Source organism: Protopterus annectens, chromosome 5.part0 (assembly GCF_019279795.1).
Source record: "Protopterus annectens isolate FY-2018-M chromosome 5.part0, PAN1.0, whole genome shotgun sequence".
Lineage (NCBI taxonomy): Eukaryota > Metazoa > Chordata > Ceratodontiformes > Protopteridae > Protopterus > Protopterus annectens.
This window is the reverse complement of record NC_056735.1, coordinates 313,415,002-313,440,102: the sequence shown is the minus strand read 5'-3', so window position 1 is coordinate 313,440,102 and position 25,101 is coordinate 313,415,002. Positions and strand designations below refer to the sequence as shown.

Genomic DNA, 25,101 nt, shown 5'->3' with positions numbered 1-25,101 from the left:
CTACAGAACAGAGATGCAGCTGAGGGAGGTATGGAAATAAGGTATATAAGGAAAGCTGGTGTTGGAATGCAGAAGTCCAGGAAGTCATCAAAAGAAAGGAGGAGTGCAGGAAAAAGTGGGAGGTAGAAAAGACCTACCTGGTTAGAAAGGAATACTGGTTGGCTAACAAAGTGGCTAAGAGTAACAGAGAAGTAGCCATCAGAGGCAGTCTACCAGCTTCTAGAAAGTGGCTTATTAGATGGCACAACAAAAGTCTGTCAGTTGGTTGCAAGGCAAAGACAGAAAGATAAAGAAGATAGTCAGACACCCTTCATAAAGGATGCCAGCAACAACTTGCTCAACACTCCACAAGATATCAAAGGCAGATGGAAAAAGTACTTCCAGCAACTTCTAAATGAAGAAAACCCTACAGAAACTGTACTACCCTAGACCCAACCTGTGATGAGAGAACAGGTTGAACCCACCTTAGGTGACGTAAGAACAGTCCTAAGGATATGAAGTCATGGAAAGCAGCAGGCTCAGTTGAGGTCACAGCAAATATCACCAAAATATTAGGTGAGGTAGGGGAGAAATGGCTCCTGATGGTACTGATAGCAGTATGGACAGAAAGGCGTATCCCAGATGATTGAAGAATAAGCATACTGGTGCCACTGTTCAAGAACAAAGGGGACATTGATAGATGTGGGTAATACAGATGTATCAAACTCCTGTCACATTGTATGAAAGTTCTGGAGAGGGTGATTGATGAACAATGATTAGTAGAGAGATGGGAGAGGGGCAGTTTGGGTTCAGATTAAGATGTAGCCAGAGCCAGATCCAGCACTAGGCAACCTAGGCAGCTGCCTAGGGCCTTTGGTGCTTTGGGGGGAGCCTGTATTTGGCTGATGGGACCTAGCTTTGTTGTAAAATAAAATTAAAAAAAAAAAGTTCCGTAAAATAAATACAGATACAAAACCAAGTGTTATCCATAAACATTAGGGATTTAGTATCCAATGGAAGACTTCTGTAAACAGAAGCAAGTCCCAGAAACTTTAGTGTTAGGACAATGTCCTAATATCATCCTAAGAAACATTTGCAGGATTCTTAAGTTGGCACAGCAGCCAAACATCTCTTATGGGAGAGATTACCAGCAATCCATAGCAGTAAGTTGTGTTACCAGCAATCTGTTGTCATATACAAAGTGAGCAGTATGTCATGTTAACGGATCCTAACTTGTTGCTGCAGGAGAAGATCATTAACGGAAGTGTGTGCAGGGAAAGTTACCAGTAAATGCAATCATTAATGGAGGTGTGTGTGTGTGTGTGTGTGTGTGTGTGTGTGTGTGTGTGTGTGTGTGTGTGTGTGTGTGTGTGTGTGTGTGTGTGTGTGTGTAAAATGCTTCAGCTGGGGGTGTTGTCTAGATGAGTAGCTTTGCTAAGTCAAACTGTGAAGCTTAGATACTGGCAAGCAAGTGCCTTAAATCTTCGTACCAACTGCCAGGTCTGTGTTAATTTTATTTATTTATTTTTGTAAGTCATTGAAGATTGCAGTCTGTCATTGTCAGTCATAAAGTTGCATAGCTTGTTGCTCATTGTTAGTGGTGCAACAGGTAGCACACTTGCTTTTGGTGCAGAAGGCTGTAGGTTCTCTTCACACAGCAGGTAGATCAATTGCTGCCACTACCATTCATCATAAAGAAAAGGGGTGCTGCACTCCTGAGTGTGCCATCCTTTGGATGAGATGCCTAGTAACTATGGACGTGTTGCTTGTTTGCGTGTCACCAACGTATCATTTTTTTAAATGTAAAATAGGCAGTTTATTCTTCAAGGACAGTAAGCATTGAATTTGTAGATAAGGCACTGAAATGAAAAAATATTTGCCAGCAGCAACTTCTTCATTAATCACAACTTTCTTTAATGTGAAATTATTCAGATGACTTTTACTTCTGCAGAGATTTTGTATGTTGACTAATATTGGTAGATTATAATGTCAGCAGTTTGAGTGGCTTTTTATATGGTTGAAATTTGTTGAAATTGATATTTTTGCCATTACTGATTCATTTTTGTTACACTACATACTGGAAAAATCTTCAAAACTACACTAACAAGTGGTGCTGCACTCAATATGGAATATAATTTAATACAATCAGGCAGCTGAATCAAAGAAAAAAAAATAGTTTTAAGCTGAATCAAAGAACACCTGCATTTATGTATAGTCCTAAAAATGTGTGCATAGGGTCTATGGTTTAAAAACAGCCCAAAGGTACACTTGATCCACCATTGGCCAGATGCATTTTTTACAAGTATGGGTTTCAATGCTGTTTCAAGGGCAGACAAGCTTACTGTTGCTCATGCCATGTCTGTTTTCATTGAGAGACTGTATTGTTTTGTTTAGTAAATGGCTATCAGTGTTTGTGCTATACAATTTTAAATAAAAGTTTTAATTTAAATCCAAATATATGTAATCATTGTAGAAGTAAAAAAGAAAATGGTGTGCAAACTGACAGATTTGAACAGTATTTGTGGTAAATGGGGAGAGAGAGCCAAGTAATGGAACAGTGAAATGGCTTGGGGGGTGCCGATCCATTACCCTGCCTAGGGCCCCTTTTTGACCATGCTCCCTGTCTGGATACAGCACAACTGACCCGATGTTTGTAGTGGGACAGAAAAGAAGCTAGAAATGTGGAAAGAGTCCAACTGGGCATTCCTAGACTTGGAGAAAGCATATGGCAGGGTCCCAAGAAAACTGATTTGGGCAGTCAAGAGGTGTTTTTTTTTTTTTTTTTTTTTTTTTTTTTTAAGTCCCAGAAATATATACAAGGACCCAATGACTCAAGTACAAACAGTATTCGGTCTCACAGAGGGGTTCTGTGTGAGTGGGTGTGCATCAGGCTTCAGCTCGGAGCCCACTGCTGTTCATACTGATAATGGACTACATTAGCAAACAGGTTGGATGGAACAGATCAGCAAAGTTGCTGTATGCAGACAATGTGACATTCCAGGTAGATTCTGAGCAAGAACGTCAGCAAGGGATAGGGAATGAAATGCAAACCTGAAGAAACATTTTATTTATTTTATTTTACATTTGTTGACTGGGAAAGTCCAACTGGGTATATGTCCATTTTCAGCGGAGGCCCGGGGAGATAAGCCAGTTGTAACTGCAGCAAATGATGGAAGTCAGAATAAGATGATATTTGAGATAAATGGGAATACAGTGGAACAGGTTAACAGCTTCAAGTATGTGGGAAGGGTGGGTGAAGAGAAGTGAAGTCTCAATGAGGAGGTCAAAGCTAAAATCTGTGTGTCAGGTGTAGTGTATGACAAAAGAATGCCAAAGAAGATGAAAAATATGGTGTACAAAACAGTGGTGTGACCACTACTACTGTATTGTACAGAAACCTGGGCAGTAAAGGCAGAGCAGCTGAGGAAGCTAGAGACGATGGAGATGAAATGCTTGAGATGGGTAGTAGGATACACACTGTTGGACAAAAGAGGAAATGAGAAAATAAAAGCAGAAGCCAAAGTAGCTCCAGTTGCAGAAAAGGTCAAAGAGAACATAATATGCTGGTTTGGGCACATGTGCAGAAAAGCAGAAAACAGTCTGATGAAGAAGATTTGGGACAGACAGGAAGAAGGCAAGAGGAAAAGGGGGCATCCAAAAAAAGAGGTTGATGGGTTGTGTGGAAGATGATCTGGAATAGTCAGGTATGAGTGTTGAAGGTAGGATAGTGACATTGAAAAGAGAGAGAGATGGCAGTTGAAACGATACCCCAACCCCATGTAGAAAATGGGGGAAAGGGGGGCTGATGATGATGTAAGAACATTATCCTGTATAATATGGAAAATAATCACCAGTAATCCAGTAGCTGAGATGAGGTCCTCATGATTGCCTCCTTTTTATGAGTACACACAGGTATTCATATCTGTCCTAGGTATAAGTTAGATTTTTTTTTCACTATGTTTATTCTTTGTTATTCAGTTGATGATGATATACCATTTCATGACTGAACATGCATTTAACTTATGTGTCCTACCAGCATTACACAATCTTTTCCCACAAAATTGCGTTTTCTTATATAATTTTTATTTAGCATCCTGGTCTTATTATGTGCTCCCACGGATATGACCTTAATATGAAGATTCATTTCAAAGACACTAACTTTTGCTTCAATTTCTTATATAATGCGTGGGCCCCACGCTTGATGCAGCAGTCACATGACTTCTAGGACCCTTTTAAAAACATTGACATGATCATTAGGGAACTGGGTTAGAGGTTAGGTCTTGAATGGAATATCACCAGACTGGTGGGTGACTTAATTGTAATACTAGCTGGAGCCAAATAAAACAAGAGAGGGTGTTTGCAAGCTATTACAAGCTCGTTCAGCAAAATCTGTCAGTTGTCAATAGTCTGGGAAAGATGGAGCATTTCAGATAGTATAACATGCTGTCAAATGCCTTCTAGCAGTGGTCTTTCTGCCCCCAACTCCCTAATCAATTATTTTGAGGCAAGGACTTTGTCTTAGCTTGTAGGTGGCATTCTAACGGAATGCTATTAATGTGATAAATCTTTGAAGTGTCAGGTAAAAGTCTGGATGTAGCTGCAAGACAGTGTAAGTAATTTCTCATACTCCTATGTTGAATGAGGGTAAAATATTTTGTAGATGTTACAGTAATAGGCAGCTCATTTCACTATATTTGAAAAAAGTCATAGTTGCTTGAAACCTAATCTTCTCATTCAGATTGCTTGATAATATATTTGCATGATTGATTAGAGATTGAAACTCTGTGTCCAGTCACCCAATTACAATTGAAAGTTGCTGAATTGCATCTGTATCCTTGCAGTGGGCTTTCTCTCCCTGCGTGGGTCCATCTACCATCTCGGACTTAATCTCAGTCCAAAAATGCACTGTTTCAAAGAAAGTGAAAATATATTTGTGCTTTGCTCTTCATCCAAGTAGCAGTGATCTTGAACTGAAAATATTTAACTTGAGATGCAAGGAATGCGTTAGTGTTTTTATTATTTCACAAGTCACATTTTTTTTGTTTGAGTATTAGCCTTGCAAGAAAAGTGTGCACCATTATAACTGAACTGAATGCTATTGGTTTATACATTTGTTTTCAAAAGAACTGTAATTCTTGCAAAAACATTGTAATCAGTCTAACCTCGCACTCAGTTTATCGTAATGTAGGAAATACAAAACTGAATTGATATGTGACTTCCATCTTGGATAACAGGTGCACTTTGGAGGTGATGCACGTTTTTGAGGATTCTCTGCCAATATTTTACTTTATGCAGCCTTTGCTGCCAGATATTGTAATTCCAGAAGAAAAATTGTCTACTTTCTTTCTGTTTTTAAACTGTTGTAACAACATACTTATGAGCTTTGAAGAATGTCTCCAAGAGAGATGCTAATTGTTTATTAAAACCCTAAGAAAGAAGCATGAGGGATACACAAATTCTGAATTTTGTTCTTTCACATCTTTCCAAAGGTTCAAAACTAAAGAGGATGGTATATCCAGTTGGTTTGATGACCATTGCTGCCTCATTATATTACCCACAACAAGCTGTTAATGTCGCAAAGGTATGTTTGTTATAAATGTCTGACGAAAATGAGCAAGTTAAAGCTAGAAATATTTAAAACATATTAGCCAGTATTAATGTCATTTCTTTGTGGAAAATAATTCTGTAGTGCACAAGATTCACAGATGAGTTAATAGCTGTACTGTAAAAAAGAGCTAATAATTAGTGTCAAGGTAGCGTTTTTTTTTTTGTAGTACTAAGCACAGGTGCATGTTCTTAGGCATAAACCTGGAGTTTGTTCTTGTAAAGGGACTTGCTCTGTGCATGAAGTGTGCAGGCAGATGTGGGAGTCATCCTTTGGTCATCAGAATATAGCCAATATGATAAAGTAGCAGCTCCTTTTCTTAACCCAGATAAAGCCCTGTTACCAGATCTGCTTGTTTGGTTAATGGGATGCAATGTAGCTGATGGCTTCTGAAAAGAAAATTAAACTGGCAGATGCCTCCACAATGTTGTATGCTGTAGCTCTATCAGTTTGTTTTCATGCCTACTCCAGAGTGCTTAAAATTGTTTAAAATTGTTCTAGTTAAAGTAGTCAGCTGGCATTAAAGTTCTAGGAAGAACCTCCACAGTCAACACGTCAGTAGTCACTAAGTAGCTGTTTGGTAGTAGAAAGTTAAAATGTGACTGTAATAAAAGTAGATTAATGGCATACTGATGTGTTAAGCAACAGTATTTACTTTGTTAAATAGTGCAGAAATAGCAAAATCAGTGAAGTGATTCATAAGATTATTTAAAAGATTAAAGCTGAACGGGTGCGAGCTAAGCATACTCCTTAGCTGTTATATTCATTTCGTCATTGGCTTACTACTGCAGACAGCCTTCCTACTAAAACTTGGTGTCAGAACTATGCTTTATCATGGAATGTGGAAACAAACAGTGTAGATGATGCACTGAGTGATCATGTGTTTGTGTGATATTGTAGTAGATTACTGGTGACTTTCCAAATGCAGTTATCTATCAAAAGAAACCCAGTGGTAGTTTCATTTATTTATGAAATTGATCCTATTAACTGGTGATCTCGGTACACTATACTACAAGTGATGTCCTGTAAATTATAAGTTTCTCCAACTTCTTACAGGTGTTACAAAACAGCACAGCTAAGAATCCATTTCCACCTTGCCATTCCTCACTCTTAGGCCTTATCTTCCTTTTCAACAAGGGGACAGGACAGTCATACCAAAGGTTAATTTATGAGTATCCATCCCAGCTGTCCGGGTCCTTTTTAAAGGCATACAGTGTGTCACACTGTTTGATTTGGAGAGGAAGTTTGTTCCAGTGAAGGGGTGGGCAATGGAAGATAAATCTGTCCATCTTGGTGGTTGGTGGTCTGAGTGATTCTGGCATAAGCAAGCTTGGTATAGTTGCCTCTAGGGTGAAATTGACACTAAACTTGTTTGCCAGTATACCACTGAATTAGAGTACATAGGATCATTGGAAATATGTTCTAAGCAGGGTTGAATGTTATTCCTTATTTTCCTGACATAACTGATGAAGCATTTTGTAGTTGTCTTTGGCTTCTGTTGCTACTGTGAATTCATTGGATGCCTTCATTTTTCTGATGGCCCTTTTTAGATTCTTGGCTAACTTGATATCATACATGATATGAGGATCATTTGTTTTACTGTGTAGGTTAAGGAGTTTATTTCTTTTGTTGTATAGTTTATTTATACTAGTGGATCACTGCATTGGTTTGTTCTTACACTTCCCCAGTTTTTTGGGTCTAGTTGTTACTGCCAAGTGTAATACACTTGTCCATGTGCAACTATTCCAGTGGCATAGAAAGATAAAGCCCTGACTACAGCCCAGGTGACCTGGGTTTGATTAGAGGCTTGGTCCAAAGAGAGGGGGCTTGCCATTGGATGTAACTGATAATCCTGTGTGGCAGAGAAAGAGAATGGGTAGGGCATATAAAATAACCTCCTGGATGGAAGCACAGAGAGCAGACCCCCAGGATCCACAGCTGGCCCCAGCAATACAGGAATAGTCCAGGGAGAAGGATAGCTGGTGGACCTGTCATGGATTTGACGCACTGGGGGTCCAAGCCAGAAGGATGAGGTGAGAAGGGACCAAACAAAATACATTTGTCCAGATGTGAGTAAAATTTGTCTGTATACATCATAGCCATCTCAGCATTAGAGTAATACAGATATACTTGAATTTATAGATGTTAAGTTGTCAATCTCGCCTTCATTCTTGCTTGATGGGTTCGGAGCCGATCCTCGGCTCCGACTCGGCACTTGCTAAGCTCGAGAGTCACTTTTACCAGCTCGAGGCAGCCCCATATCCCATGATGCAACACGGAAAGTACCCAGATCTCGTTTGCCGCTTCGCTGATGAGGTAATCCTTTTACCAGCTCCTGGTAAGTGTTTATTATTATACATTTAGTCACCCCATTCCAAAATTTTTTTCTCTTTCAATAGTTTTCCTATATTGTTAACATACTTGTAAGGGTTTTTCTGACTAAATTTACCTTTCCCTAGTTTATATTTTTAGTCAGGCCTTCATTCCCTCCCATCCCCCCCTACTGTTAGGGTGTGTGTGTGTGTTTTTAGTTATACCTTTAACTTAATTGTTCTGATTCGGGACTGTGTGTGTGTGTGTTTGTGTTTTGGATAGCACTATGTCCAAAGAACAGAGGGTCTCAGGCTTCAAGAAGTGTGACTCGTGCTGTCAGAAGATGTCTCTGACAGACGGTCACACTTCTTGTATATACTGCCTGGGACCTCTGCCTGGGACCTCTCCACCTGCAGGACTCCTGTGCAATTTGTCACTCTTTTAGCCAGAGAGTCCTGCAGGAAAGGAGAAATAAACTTATATTAAGAGGACTTCTTAAACCGGAGGGCTCCCCGGCAAAATCGGCTCCGGGTAAGCCCTCTAAGACTACCAAGGCCCAGGTTTCTGTACCTAAGCCTTCGGCCTTGGCTCCGACTCCTTCGGAGTCGAGATCGGCTCCGGCTGGAGCCGATCTTAGCATGGAGAAATCTTCGGCACCGATGGCTATCAGTGCCGATACTTTGAAGGTCACTTTGGTGTCGGCTCTGACTGGCTCCGACATCCATGTGGCTCGGGCTTCAGTGTCGGCGCCGACCGGCTCCGACACCATGATTTCCTTGCCTGTATCGGCTCCGGCTGGAGCCGATACATCTATACCTACACTCTGAGCCGATAAGTTATCGGCTCCGTCTGGATCCGTGGTTTCTTCGGCTCCGATGGTTCCTTCGAGGAAGAGGTCCAGGTCTCCCTCTTTGGAACCGATACTGTCGGCTCCGGCCTCACCTCTTCTTTCAGAGCGGAGCCATCGGAGCCGATCATCTAGGTCTTCCAGGTTGTCAGACCATGATTTAGAGAGGGTGGTAAGCAGATTATTAAAATCACAGGCACTAGCCCAAATGCTACATAGTCCGTCTCAACAGACGACTATTAGTCCACACCCTCTTCAAGTTCCTCCTTCGACTCTACCCCAGAGTTTGGAGCTGGAGTCTACGGGAATAGTTACTGCTATGGCTGAGGGCCAGATACCCCCCCCCCCCCTTCTGTGCCTTCAGCATCTACTCATCTCTTCCTCGGGACCTTCCTTGGAGGGATTCAGTGGCCGGGCTTCCCTGGTCTGCTCCGAGGGGGTGAGTGGCATCAGACCCTTGTCCGACCCCGCTCTTCCCCTTGGAGCTTCGGCCTTGGTGAGCTGGGCTCCGACATCGGCCTCGGAGCCTTCCCTTTCGGTGGGCCCGGGAGTCCCAGTTTCTTCGGAACGGGTTCTCTCGGATCTCCCTGGGAGGGGAGCCTTCGAGGTGATGAGGAGTGTGCTGGCCCCTGGGCTCAGTCGGCAGTCTATTCCTTTAGCTCCTCCCTCTATGGTGCCTGTTGATATCTCTTCCTGCTCTCTTGCTCCCGGACCGAGAGATCCACCGCCTCAGGTTTCCCCACTGGGAGGAACCCCCTCTTCTGAGGATTCTCCTGATCCGTCAGGAGATCCTCCGCGCAAGAGGACTTGTAAGAGGAAGCACCTGGACTCCCCTGAGTCTACTACTTCGGATACCGACTTAGATGAGTCGGAGGGGTCCCCAAGATCCCCCTCTGAGGATGTCTCCTTTTCAGACATCCTAGAACTCCTGAAACAGAGGGGAAACTGGCCCGCCATAAATCCCTCCGATGATGAGTCGGTATACCTAGAGGCGTTTGGTTCTCGTCCCTCCACCTCCTGGGTGTCTCCGCCTTTTGACCCCCTCATGCAGGTAATCGCTCGAAAGGCTTGGGCTTCTCCTGATTCTGTAGAGCCAGTTCCCAGGAGACCTTCTAAATTTATTACAGCCCCTTCCGAACAGCAATTCCTTACAAAAGGTGTCCCTGTTGATGCCATGGTGGTGGCGGCCGCCACTAAAAAGGAACTTGCAGATCCTTCCGTACCAGTCCATCCTCCTAACAAGGATTCCAGGACCATGGACAGGTATGGTAAGCAGATGTTCTCCTCAGCGACCTTTGCCATGCATTCGCTGAATTATTTGTGTCACTTCACCAGACTCCAAAGGGACATCCTTAAGGAACTAGGTGAAGTAGTACAGGATCCTGCAGCTCCGGGGGCACAAGACAAGATTGCTTCTCAGCTAGGAATCCTTAACTCCATAACCAACTCCTCCATGCGGCTGATTTCGTATGCAGCAGATGGAGCGAGTAGAGCCGCAGGTACAGGAGTGGCTCTGAGATGTCAATCCTGGATGCGGCTCTGTAATTTTGCAGATCCCTTCAAGGCGTCCTTCACAAACTCTTCCTTTGATGGGTCAACTTTGTTTGGTCCTCAAGTGAAGGATACATTGACCAGGTGTGAGCAGGACGGCAAGACTCTTTCTGCCGTAGGGGTCCGTTTTTCCACCCCTTCTAGACCTTACCCCAAAGGACAGAAGGGTGGAAAGATGTGGTTCTGCAAATCCCAAGGAGTCACGCCGGATACACGTGGTCAGTTTACCCCTAGAGGCAGAGGGGGTAATAATAACAGACGCCGCCCTAGAGGCAGAGGGGGTCCACAAAACCAGGGAAGCAGAGAGTCTCTCTCTGACAAGCCCTTCCAGCATCCCTGAGGTGTTGCCCGACTGTCCATCCTTGGAGGCAGTCGGGAGAAGATTATTGCTGTACCCACAAGCCTGGCGTTCCCTCTCACAAGACAGATGGGTACAGTCGATCATATCCGAGGGTTACAAAATTCCTTTCGAGGAAAGTCCCTTCACTCACAAAAATTCCCTTCCAGATGTGCCACCCGGTCTAAGGGAAATCGCAAAGTTAGAAGTATCAAATCTTCTACACAAAAGGGCCATTCAGCCAGTTACAACAGACCATTCAGAACCCGGAATCTACTCAAGGTTCTTTTTGGTCCCCAAAAAGACGGGAGATTGGAGACCAATATTGGACCTCAGCAGACTCAACAAGTCTGTGAAAAAGACGAGATTTTGAATGGTCACACTTCAATCAGTTTTGCCCTTCCTGGGCAAAGACAACTGGATGTGCTCAATAGACCTTCAGGATGCGTACTATCACATAAAAATTCACAGACGCTCCAGAAGGTTTCTCCGCTTTCGGCTGGGGTCCAGTCATTTTCAGTTCAGAGCCCTGCCCTTTGGTCTCACTACAGCCCCCAGAGTGTTCACCAAATGTATGGCAGTGGTCACGGCTCACCTGAGACGTCAAGGATTCCAGGTGTTTCCGTATCTCGACGACTGGCTCCTTTCAGCCACCACCAGGCATCAACTTCTCCAAGCCAGGGATTACACCCTAAATCTCTGCACTCAGTTAGGAATTTCGATCAACTTCGAAAAATCCTCCTTGTTGCCCTGCCATTCTATTACTTTCATAGGCGCAAATTTAGACACTGTTTGGATGTCAGCAACCCTCACAGACCAAAGAATCTCAGATATCCAAAGTCACGTGCGGATCATCCTTGCCAGCAAAAAGGTGCAAGCCAGACTGGTCCTGAAAGTGTTGGGCCTCATGGCAGCGGCCATTGCTCTTCTTCCCTTGGCCCGCTTCTACATGCGTCTTCTTCAATGGATGTTGTTCACCCAGTGGTCTTACCAACAACTTCCCATGCGTCACCAAATCCTGGTGACACAAGCTTGCAAAAACCACCTATCCTGGTGGATTTCTTCTCCCCAGATTCATCAGGGCAGACCCTTTGTATCCCCGGCCCCGGTAGCCACAGTCACTATGGACACCTCCCTGATTGGGTGGGGGGGGGTCATTATCAGGGCAGGATGGTTCATGGGACGTGGCAACCGTTCGAATACCACCTGCACATAAATGTCCTAGAGATGAGAGCAGTGCTTTTAACGTTGCAAGCCCTCAACGACTTTCTTCCCTTGGGAACAATTGCAGTTCACACGGACAACATGTCTGTAGTATGGTATATCAACAAACAGGGCAGAACCAAGTCCTACCCCTTGTGTCGAGAAGCTCTCAGACTTTGGCAATGGGCGATCTCCTCTCATCGGTTTCTGGTAGCAACGCATATCCCTGGGAAAACCAACATTTTAGCGGACAGATTGAGCAGAGCTATTCTCATGCCTCACGAGTGGTCTCTCAAACAATCTGTAGTGGAGGAGATTTTTCTAGAATGGGGCCGCCCATGTTGCGATCTTTTTGCTACTCCCCAAAACAGCAAATGCCCAGACTTCTTCTCTCTCTTCCCACTGCCAGGCCATCCCCCCAGAGACGCTCTTACCCAGGATTGGCCCCAGGGACTTCTTTATGCCTTTCCTCCCTTTCCATTGATTCCACAAGTACTCCAGAAAGCCACCGTTTTGAGAGCCAAAATGATTCTCATTGCCCCCTATTGGCCTCGACAAATTTGGTTTCCGTTCCTCCATCGTCACCTATTGGTGCAGCCGTGGCATCTGGACCCAGTGCCAGACCTTCTGATCCACCAGTCGGGTCACCTGCATCGGTCCATTCCTTCTCTCAACCTCACAGCTTGGTTGCTCCAGCTCCACTTCCTTCCTTAGCCAGGCTTCCTATGATCTCTAACCCGGTTAGGGATATCATAGTGGCTTCCCTTAAATCCTCTACTAGAAGGATTTATACCAGCAAGTGGAAACGCTTCTCTTTTTGGGCAAAATCAAAGAATATAGATCCCTTTACTGCCCCTGTTCATGCAGTTTTGGATTTTTTAGCGGAAATCTTTCACTCGGGCTCTTCATCTTCCACGGTCAAAGTTCAGTTGGCTGCTATCTCGAACTTTCATGTCGGGTTTGCAGATCACAACATTATGTCCCACAGGCTTTGTAGAGCTTTTCTAAAAGGGATTTTTCTCCTTAAACCTCCTGTCAGGAGTCCTCCTCCTCAATGGGACCTAAATCTAGTGCTGACATCCTTAATTCTTCCTCCCTTCGAGCCAGCTGTTTCATGTTCACTGAAGTTTCTTTCATGGAAAACACTCTTCCTTGTCGCTATTACCTCGGCCAGGAGAGTGTCAGAACTTCATGCTCTCTCTGTTCGTCCCCCTTATTTGGTCTTCCACAAGGACAGGGTATCCTTGAGAACTAATCCATCCTTTTTGCCCAAGGTGGCTTCGAAAACTAATTTGAACCAATCTATTGATCTCCCTGTATTTTTCCCTAATTACTCCAACAGATTGGAACAAAAATTACATTATCTTGATGTTCACCGCCAACTCAGATATTATTTGGACAGAACAAAACAATTCAGGAAATCCGATCAGCTCTTTCTTTCTTATGCTGTAAATAAGAAAGGCCTTCCTGTTTCCAAAGTGACCTTATCTATAAAAAGGAAAAAACTTAAACTCTTGAAAAACAAAAGACAGTGTTCCAACAAGCCAGAGGTTCAAAAATGAAAATGCACTTTTATTCAACCAGTAAAACAGAGTTTTTCGCTCCTGAAAAGACAGAAGCTTCATCAGCATTTAAAAGAGCAAAAACTCAAAACTTTTAAAACCTTCTCGATGGTCAGTTAATGATGTCACTTCCTCATCATTGCAGTACAAGCTGCAATTAAAGAAATATACCACAGGCAAAATGTATTTAAAAATATATGTATGACATAAAAGTTATCTATGCAAGCAAGTAAGATCAGCCTGACCCCCTGCTACCTAGATACATACAGGTAGACAAAAAACGGTATAATTCATAGGACAGGTGTACAAGTTGACTAGCGAACCCTAGGCATAAGCCATAAATAGGAATTTTCTTCATCAAAACAACAATCCAATATAAAAATTAAAAAGTTAAATGAATGACTTAGTAAGATGCTTATGCCTATAATGGATCAAAAAATACCTTTTAGGAATTAAAAAACATAAATTACCTAAGGTAACTTCTATACTTTAAAAAAGATGCAATATTACAGTTATCATTGAGTCCAGGATAAGAAAAGGCATCTAGTTGTAATTGCCACTCTAACTCACGTGTTTCTAAGATTAGTGATTGCGGTCCACCCCTAATAGCAAGTTTAATATTATCAATGCCCATAAATTGAAAACTGTGGCCCCCATTACTTAAAATATGTTTAGAGAGGGCAGTGTCGCTTCTCTTGTTCTTAATAGCATACAAGTTTTGGTAAATACGGTCCCGGAATCGCCGGTCCATTTTCCCAACATAGAATGCAGGGCAACATTCACAAAAAGCGATATAGACAATAGATCTAGTGTTGCAGTTAATCTTATGATTGATGACATATCTCCTCTTACCAATAGAGAAGAAATTGCCTACACGTAGGTGTCTACACCACTTACAACACCCACAAGAGTACGTGCCTTTATATCTAACCATGGGGTCACCTGTTTTATTTCTCTGTAACAAGTCCTTAAGGTTATTGCCTCTTTTAAATATAAATAGGGGGGTTAATCCCAATCTCTTCATGTAGCCCAGAGTTGGTAATAAAATACCAATTCTTACGAATAATTGAGCACAGAGATCCAGAATTTAAATTAAATGAGGAAATAAAACCAGTAGAGAAATTAGAACTGTTACACCCAGTGGAGACTTCACTGTTGTCCTCTACGGCCAGGGATGCATTCGGCAAAGGGCTGCAAGTAATAACAAGACTACCAGTGGGGCATTTTTGCTCTTTAGGTAATAGCAATGGTAAATAAGTGCCATTCAAACGTTTAGATGACACCTCACGTCTTAAATCAGCAATAAGGCCTTCAGGGTAACCTCGGTTCAAAAACATGTCAGAGAGAAGGGAGCACTCTTTGTCAAAGGAATCCTCGGTGCTGCACATACGCGCAGCCCTGACTAATTGCCCCTTAACAATAGAACGCTTCTGCTTCCAAGGATGGCAACTTGTAAAATGCAAGAAAGAATTGCAATAAGTTGCCTTCCTAAAAATAGATGAGCAGAATCTATTATTGCTACTGTCCTTAACTAATTGGACATCAAGATAATCTATCTCAGAGGTCGAAAAGTGATGCGTGAATTTTAAGAATTCTGTTGAAGCATTCATATGAGCAATAAGGTTCAAGGCAACTTCCTCACTCCCTTTGATCAAGACAAACACATCGTCAAGAAAACGAGTGTAGATTTTAGAACACTCTACAAATGCTGGATGATTAAAAAGGTACTTCTTCTCCCAGTAAGCGATAAAGAGGTTGGCAACACTGCTGCCGCATGGGGAGCCCATTGCTATACCTTTCTTTTGAAGGTAGTAGTGTCCTTCAAAAATAAAAAAAATTAGAAGAAAGAACAATGTCAAGTAAAACTGTGACTAAGATAATGTCACTATTAGATGCCCCACATTCCCTTAGCATGAGCTCGGTCCATTCGATAGCCTCTTCGTGTGGTATCGATGTATATAAGTCGACCACATCAATGGTCAACAAATTGAGGTCTTTGTCGAATTGGACTTCATTGATCATGCTCAGGAAAGACCAAGAGTCCTTACAAATTTGGGGAATGGATTTCAGGTATTTACCAATGATACTGTCGATAAGGCGGGCACAGGGGTGTGTGATCGAGCATCTGCCGTCAACTAAGGCGCGCATAGATGGATCAGTAAGGCTCTTATGAATCTTAGGGATCCCAAACATAACTGGGACCCTAGGGTAGGAAATATCAATAAAGTTGTACATGTCAATATTAATCCTACCCTCAAGGTATAAATCCCTAAAATAGCCTTTAATTTTATTGTAAGTGCTCGTTAATTCATTTAACGAGGAACTTTCATAGGCAGTCGAATCTAAAACCTGCAACATTCTAGTAATGTATTCCGCCTTGTCGAAGATAACCAAACCACCTCCCTTGTCTGGTTTAATTACTCTAACAGCCATACTGCAAATTTTGTTCAAAGCCGTGACCTGGTCGTGGGAGATGTTTTTAGTATCTCCAGAATTACTGCCAGTTACAAAAAGATGTCTAAAATCAAGTTCACAAGCTTTCTCAAAAGTGTGAAGACTGGGGTGTAGGGGGGGATTAAAGGTGCTTGTTAACTTCAAGTTAAATGAATCTACAGCTAGTTCATTGCTGAAAAAAACATTCAGATTCAATTTACGTACAAAAAGTTTTAAGTCCATTAGCGTTTTAGCAAGCTTAAATTTGTGATCTGGAACAAAATTCAAGCCTTTTGCCAACAACTCAATTAGTTCTTCATCAACAGTAACATCAGAGAAGTTGTAGATGTAAAAGTCACCTTTTAAATTTGACAACACAGCAGGGGTTTGCTTCCCCTCAGATACATCCCCTAATGGGGTGATGGTAGGTCCAGTCAGTTCCAGTTCTTGTTCCTCTGATACCGGTTGCCCTTCTTCCCTAAAAAAGGCTTCTGATAGTTGTTACTGTTGTTTTTATTTGAGGATTTGATCCTGTTACTTCTCCTAGGGCCTTGGTCACCACCTTCTTCGTTCCCATCACTAACAGGTCCTGTATCCATAGGGGTTTGAGCAGCAGTCTCCCTGTCAGAGTTTCCAGATGCAGAAAAAACACTCTGCGTTTGGTTAACAGATCTGTCAGTCTTTTTAGACAAATTCGGATAAGCCGAGTTTGTCTGGTAAGCGTGCTTATCTCTTGATAGCTTTCTAAGCTTATTAACCTTCAATTTACCTAGCAATGAATCAATGCTGGAAAAAATCCGGTTATAATCATATTTATATCTAAAAAAGTTGATATCAGTTTTAATGCTGTCATCAAGCTTCGAAGCTTCATCAAGTAAAACCGTAATATGTTTAGAATAGTTCTTAATCATTAGATCAAGAAGTTCTGCCCCTTGTTTATTAAACAGTGCCTCAAGTTCAGAGAGAAAGGTTGTATCAAAGAATAAGCCTGTAGGTGAAAAGGAGCTACGTAGCCCCTTAGGTATAAGTCCTTCAGAAAGACACTGTTGGAAGTAGGAAACTTCCAATTGTAGTTTCTTGATTTTTAATAATTTAATATCCAAGGCTTTTAAATTTACTGCAATATTGTCAGAAGTATTACCTGGGCCGGAGGGATCTGTCACCAGTGAGCCCGAAACTGGTGTACCACTGAAAGAAAGGGACGCCAAGTTCTTCGCCCATTCAGACATGGAGGCTACGCCAATAAGTGAATCTGTGTCCCCGGCTACTTGTTGAGTGCCAGGTTGAAAAGCGGCACTAGTTTGAGGGGCAACAGTAACCCCTCCGTTCCTATTATTATTGCCAAAGTTACCAGCGTTAATAGAATTATGCAGACATCCGTTGTTATGCGAAAGTCCGTTGTTATGCGATCCACCAAGAAGCAAGCTGCCTGTCCCAGAGACAGCAGTTGGGGCAGGCAAATTAGATCGTTGGACTTGGCCAGCTGGAATATCCACATTGCTGGAACCACAGGATAAGCTGTTACAGTCCAAAGTGGATGGGATGTTAACCCGCCCATAACTGGCACTGGTTCTTTCCATGTTGTCCAGCCGGGGTTGGGAGGGTGGCATAATGGTTAAGGTGTTTGCCTTACAAACACAAGTTGCAGGGTTTGAGTCTCACAAGGGTTAATTGGTTAGGCTTAAAATGGCTCACAAGGGCAGTTAGCCTAGTACTAATCTATGAATCTATGAATCTATGAGAATTCATGGTGTCAAGTCGTTGAGACAGCGCTACCATTAGCGCTTGAATGCTTGCATTATCATTAAGGTTTTCTGTGCTGTTAGTGCCAAAAATGTTAGGCGAACTCGGGCTAGACGGTACACCGGACGACATACTAACTATAAAAAGGAAAAAACTTAAACTCTTGAAAAACAAAAGACAGTGTTCCGACAAGCCAGAGGTTCAAAAATGAAAACGCACTTTTATTCAACCAGTAAAACAGCGTTTTTCGCTCCTGAAAAGACAGAAGCTCTTTCTTTCTTATGCTGTAAATAAGAAAGGCCTTCCTGTTTCCAAAGTGACCTTATCTAGATGGCTTTCTTCCACCATCTCCGAAATCTATCAGCTCAGGGGCAAACAGCTGTGCTCAAAACCAAAAGCGCATTCCACCAGAAGTTTAGCCACTTCCACAGCCTTTCAGGCTAGACTCCCTTTAGACACTATTTGTGCAGCAACCACTTGGGCCACTCCTCATACCTTTGTTTCTCATTACAAATTGGATTTGGCCTCCAGGGATAGAGCCAGTTTTGGTTCTACGGTTCTCAAGAGTCTGTTCCATTAAGCCACCCAGGATAGAGGTGCTAGGGACGCGGTCCCATCAAGCAAGAATGAAGGCGAGATTGACAACTTAACATTGAGAAGCTATGTACCTACCATAACGTTCCATGTTAGTTGTCTTCTCTCGCCTTCTTTCTTGCGACCCTCCCTCCTACCTCCTTGCCTGGACAGACCTTGATCTCCCTTGTTTGGAAGATTGCTTCTTTAGGCACCAGTTAGTTACCTGGTTCCCATTACAGCCCTTCCTTTAGGCTAATTGCTTTCTTTCCTCAGTGGAAAGTTTTTTGTGCTAGGTGTTTTTCCCTATAGGTACAAATGAGATCTGGGTACTTACCGCCTTGCATCATGGGATATGGGGCTGCCTCGAGCTGGTAAAAGTGACTCTCGAGCTTAGCAAGTGCCGAGTCGGAGCCGAGGATTGGCTCCGAACCCATCAAGCAAGAAAGAAGGCGAGAGAAGACAACTAACATGGAACGTTATGGTAGGTACATAACTTCTCAATCTCATCACAGAATTATAGAAGATTTGTATATTTAAGGCCTTGAATTCTGTGGTGCTTGCGTCTGTTGATTTTGAAACTTTGATAGAGGAGGTTACTTGTTTGTGGTCAGAGTTGACCAAGAAGGGGGTCAAGGTATGCTAGCTTTTCTGCTTGTCTGTTTTAACTTTGTCTATAGACACTATTAACCCTAACCATTAGTTTTGCATCTGTATAATGAATTTTTTTGAATCATGCCCTACCTTAGGTCTCTCCTGTTAAAGGGCATCTGGCTCACTCAGACCTATAGGTTAACAAATTAATTAAATAAATAAGTTGTATGTTTACTCTTGTTCAGGTAGCAGTAAAGTAAATTATATTACAGAATATAAACAAAAGTGTGCATAGGCACCCGTGCGAGCACACACACACACACACACACACACACACACACACACACACACACACAGTAATATGTTGTGTATGGAGAAATGTGGAGTATGCCTTTAAGTACAACTAAAATGCAAAATTAGAGAGATAATTGAATGTACTAGATAGAATAAAGGCATATTAGTGATTGTATAAAAACCCATAGGTAAACATCAGAAATTCAAGAAGCTGGTTCTTCTGTCAGAAGACAGGGATTCTAACCAAATTGATTGAAAAGACTTGTAGAGTTTTGATGGCAGAGTTGGGGCTTATGGTGGATGTAACTCAGGAACACCTCAGGTGAAGATTTTTGTTTGCTGGAACTGCAATTAAAATATTTGTATTCATTAACAAAATTAGCATTTGGGAACTTATGTGGACCATAACCTAACTTTTGACCAACATGTGTCCGTTGCTGTAAGCAAGTCCTTCTATATTGCACAGCTTATGAACAAAAGGTTTGTGTCTAGATCTAGTGATGTCATTGGGCCTCATTCGGCCAATCATTGAGTGTTATGCTCCCTTTGGCATGTTTCTGTCCAAACAGATGCAACAACTAGAATACCTTAGAGATACCTTATTAATAGGATACAAGGCCTAAACAACATGTCCTGTATGGAACAACTCATAACCCTGTCACTATACTAAGTATCCTCCAGACTTTGAGGTAATCTGTGTCTGGCATACAAGGCATCCCTGACCCAGTACTAATGGATTTACTGCATGTCAGATGGCATCAGCAATACTAGGTCTTGGGGACTAAACCTTTTCTGTAACAGCAACGGAACAGTTTGGATGGCAAAGTATATCTTGCAGAGGATACAACTGCTTTGGAAAAGACTTCCCATCCACATAAAACAAAGTTGGTGTCTGTCTATATTCAAAAGCAAATTATATCTTTGGATGGGAAACAGAAAATCTACCACAAGACTACTAATGGACAGTGGCAGCTCCTAAATACTTTATCCCATGCAAGGGTCCCCTCAAATTGTCTATGATCCCAGTTATCATTAGTGGTAATATATAACTATTGATCATGGGATTGGGAAGGCCAATCTTTAACCAAATGGGATAGATTAATTCAAGCACAAAAAGGGAAATTGGCTAGGCTTAAATGGCCCACAAGGGCAGCAGCATCAGATTAAAAATTGCATATCTGATTGTTTTTCTGGCCTCCTAATCTACCCTCTGCTATCTTTTTGAGGATTGCTTTTCTCTATACCATAACGCAAGCAATCCTAATCTTGCCTCTTTTGAGGAACTTATGGCAGTGCCATTCTGGAAGAAGACCTTTATTTTATTTATTTCATTTTACAATTTGATAACTGGGTTAGTCAGCTGGTCTATTGACCCTTTTAAGATATAACCCAGGTACAAAATTGCATTACAGATCAATAGTAGGAACGTACAGTACAATGTTTGTATAAGACATTAAATATGAACTTAGCAGTAGTGGTAAAACTGAGTGGAACATGGTGTAAAGTTTATAGTACAGCAAATTGTAACATAGCCTAATATTTATACAAGGGAATATATAAATGTTAACAAATAAATGAGTTGTATCAATGTATAACTTGTGAGACCAACTTTATGTAGTAAGTATTTATATACAGATCGGTAAAAGTAGGATGATTAGAATACAGGTAGTCCTTTAGGACATTTTTGAAGTCAAAAAGTGTCTGAAGATTTTCTACCTTGGCAAGCCTATCCTTGAGAAATCTGTTTCTCCTATTACAGCTTTGAAAGGAGATCTGTTTAAGATGATAGTGTTCTTGGATATGTCTGAGTGAGTAGTTTGGTTCTCTAATTGGAGGATTGTGCTTCATTGGTAGGTAGTAGCCTAAGTTTAAGATTTTGTACAGTAGTGAACTGAGAAGGAGAGTGGCATGACTGAGGATAGGGAGTCACCTGCATTTTTGTAGGACTTATCAGTGATGTGATTATTGATCGGCTAAGCGTGCGGGCATAAAAATGTTATTTTTTCACGAGTCTGAAGTTTGTGTGTTGTATGCAAAATGGAGGCAAAGGATTAGACGGCTGTATTTAAGTTTGGGAATCAGAGTATTCCTAGCAATGGAAGTTCTTGCAGAAGAGCGTAACAGGTGGGAAATACTGAAACAAAGTGTCAGTTGAGTTAGCACTTTTAGTCCATAAATTTATAGTTAAATATAAGGCTAGGTTCCCTTGTTGGCCATTTTAAGCCTAGTCACTTTTCCTCACTGGTGGGAAACATACTATTCTACTGAGTGGAAGTATGGATGTGATCTGTGGGTGAAGCCATTTCTAACTAGCACAAGAGACTCATACACACAGGCACGCTTGCGCACACACACACACACACACACACACACACACACACACACACACACACACTGGATTCAAACCATCTATCTATCCAGTTACAAAATCTGTAGTACATAGTATCAACTGCAAGCGCCATAGTGATTAAGTCTATGTGTTAAAATTTCAGGATGGATCACGAGTTAGACCTAGAAATTGCTGTTTGACAACATTTTGAAAGGGATTGTTGTTGTCTTTCAAAGAAATTAGATTTAGCAGTGGTAACATGCATAGGGTAGCAAAGAACATGACATCACTTTTAATAGGGTTGATCAGCAGTTTGTATTCAGTAGCCCAAGAACACGAGAGAGAGAGAAAAATGATCTTGTTTTTTTTCTGGAGAGTGCCTGCTGCCATACTGCTTTCTATAAGCAAGACATTGTCTTCATACATGACTGCTTCAGGACTGGAGAATTGAAGTGTTAAATCATTTAGGAAAAGATACATATGTAATAAGCGGTTTATTTTCAGCAGTTTGGATTTTTTTATGTGCTGAATAAAGAATAGGGCACATTCAATCTTGGGTAATATTATATTCTTGGCTAAGGCCATACAGGCAGCGGGGGAGAGGATATGTGATAGTTGATAACAGTTTTAGTTGTGTTAGGATATTGGTTATAATACTGTATGTGTGAATACTGAAGTTTAGTGCAAGGTGAAATGTTACACCAAGGGATTATTGTTGAATAACATTTGGTATAAAGTTCCCCTTTGAGTCTTTCTTTTATGGCTATTACAGGTAAGGAAGCCAATTTATTTAAGGTAGAGAAAATCATGGTGTTTGTCTTAGTGCTGTTAATTTGAAGTTATTTTGTGGAGCTGTTTACACAAATCTGTAAGTTAAGAGTTTTAACCTGTTGGAGAAATTGTTGGGTTTTATGAGCATGTAGTAGAAGAATGTCATCTGCATACATGATTATCTTGTGGTTGAGTGAATATCATGTGATATTAAGAAATATTGAGAACAGGAGAGAGCCTAAGACTGAGCCTTATGGGACTCCAGTGTTAAATGTTTCAGTTCAGAAAACTGCTTGTTAGAGTAGAGACTTTTTAAACCACAGTATGGTGTTTTCATCAAAGTTAAGCTTCTGCAGCTTTTCAGTTACAAGGCTGTGGCTTACTGTCTCAAAGGTGTGTGTCATATGTGCAAACACAACAGCAGCAGTGAGACCTTTATTAATGTTGCTCTAAACTGCTATCCATAGCGGATAGTAATGCAAGCTGAGTACTGAAACCTTGTTGCTGATCATAAAGTAAGCTATAACTGTTGTATGCTTAAACTTTAACTGCTATATAAGTTCTTTCAAAGATTTGAGGAATGGGGTATGAATTTGAGATTCGTCTGTAGTCCTTAAGTTGTGGGGTCATGTGGACTTTGTGAGGAAATAATGGTTGAGTGCTTGAATGATGAAGGAAAGGAATTTTTGCTGCTAGTTGTAGAAACGAATGTAAGATGTATCTTGATGGATGTAACGCCTAAGGAGTTAAATTTAGAAATTAAGGATATAGTCTTTTTTTCAGTTATGGCAGTGAAGTAGAAGGTGGCAACATAACTGAGTAAGGATAGAGATGGGGGAATGGCATGCTGTGTGGATAGGGCTGTGAAGGAAATGAGTTGGTCAAATCATTTAGGGTTAAAAGAAGGTAGTTTCTAAGGTTATTGGCAAGAGTATTTGGATTGCCATATTGCCTACTAGTATAATTAGTAGAGTTAGTAATATTACCTGTTTGTTTTATTTCTTTCCAAAATACCTTAGATCTGGATGTGATGTTATATTGTTTTTGTTGGAGGTATAAATCTTTGGCAGTTTTGGTGTCAGTTTTGGTTAACTATTTTAATGCAAAGTATTGTTGGTGGAGATTTTGATTGGTGGGTATTATGTTTCCAGTCTTTCCATGGTTTTTCTGTCGTCTAATTTTTTTTTATAATATCATGTGTAAGTCAGGGGGCATTTTTGTCCTCTGAGATGCCTGCATGTTACATGAATGGTATTATTTAGTAGTGACTGTTTTTGAGGAATAGGTCTAGGAGTAACGATTGTTGGGGGACACACTTTCATTTTGAATGTCCACTTTGAAATAATTGTACAGTGATCAAAAATGAAATTTGGGAGAATATCAGTGTTAGAAGATGTTTAATATTTGTTATTGTAACATTAATTGTATGGCCTCCAGTTTGCCTCTTTGCCCTATTAAGTTGTGTTACTAGTTGTTTTTGTCCTAGTGTATGTAACACCATATGGATTTTTGGGTGATCTGGACTAATGGCATTGAGACTGAAATCACCTAAGATGATACAGTTTTTATTTATATTTGTTGAAAACATATTATGAATAGTTTCTTGAATAAGGTTGCTAGAAGAAGGTGAAGGCATGTAGACCGTCTCTGTAAAGGGTTTCAGCGGTTGCCTAAGGTTATGTGACTACAAATCCAATTGAGGCCACTGTCATCTTGTGATGAAGCTGAGCTGAGGTTTGCAATTTTGAGTCAGGGGCATTGCTTAATGATCAGCATGATGCCACCCCAACATCTCATACCAGGTCTGATATTTAGGTTGATGTAGCTACATCTAATGAATGTTGAAGGGCAGAAGTCATCTTTAGCTCATGTTTCAGTTACAGCAGCAGCAATGTGAGGATTTTGAGATAGAGGTATGTATCCAAAAGGCTCTGTTTATTATTATTGTTAGAGATTGAGGATGGCTATTGTAGGCATTTGTTGGTTGACATTTGAGAGAGGAGGAAAAGACAGTTATAATCGGGTAGTTGTCCAGGGTTAAGATGTACATCCTAGGCAAGCAAAAGCTTCTTTGCCAGATAAAAGAGTTTATACAGGAGACTATTAATTTGGTGGAAAGATGATTTGGATTTATGGAGAAGATAGGGTTGCAGAATATATTGCCTTCATGTGATATACGTCATCAGTTTTGCATTGTCTTTATATATTTGTTATACACATACTGTTAATTGGATTTTTGTTGCATGTTTTAAGTTTAGTAGTGCATGGAAAGTTAACAGAGTGGTAGGTAAGTGCAGTAAGGCATAACATAAATAGGGAAATTTCAGGATTAAGGTAAGTGTAAATGAAGTCCATTTGTGGGTGTGGAATTGTTTGGTGATATAATGACAGGTTGTTATTGGATTTCTATTGGTTAATTGACAAGAGGGGAAAAGTTATTTAACCACAAGTGTGATGATATGGGGTGGGTGGCAGTGGGAGTAGAGTAGAGAGTGGGGCTTCCTCTCCCTCTGAATTTTTAGAAACCATTTGATAAGTGAAGTAACACTATCCTAAGAACAATTCCAAGGAAGTAAAAAAAAACAGGAGAAACAGACTTACTATTAAGAGGAACTAAGTGAGATAGGGGCATGCAAGACCAGAGAGTAGAAAGGAATGCTTGTTTTGGAAGAGCTTTTGTGTTATAAGTAGAGATGAAAAGGGAAAATAAGTGCATTAAATGATTTAAAACTTGTAAGCCAAAAATCTTTACCTGTAGGTGGGAAGCAGTCTCCTTTCACACTAAGTTGCTAATGTCCATTTACACCTTGCAGGTTTCTGTTTAGTATAGTAGTAAACCAGATCCTTTATAAAGTTCCTAAAAAAAAATCTACCTGTCTGAGATGTAGGTTTACTTAAAGAACTGCGGGCTGGGATGGGAGGAGTCCCTTTCTTTAGAAGCATAGCATGGGATTATTAAGCTGTTTT

The 25,101-nt window shown here is 41.2% G+C and overlaps 1 protein-coding gene across 1 annotated transcript in view; it reads left to right on the top strand.

Moving 5' to 3' along the window:
- The window catches only part of APOO (apolipoprotein O), a 595,595-nt gene that overhangs the window by 410,356 nt on the left and 160,138 nt on the right, over positions 1-25,101 (top strand). The window contains exon 6 of the mRNA XM_044072293.1: positions 5,469-5,560. Coding sequence (XP_043928228.1) covers positions 5,469-5,560 — 92 coding nt within the window. The remainder of the gene's footprint in view (positions 1-5,468; positions 5,561-25,101) is intronic.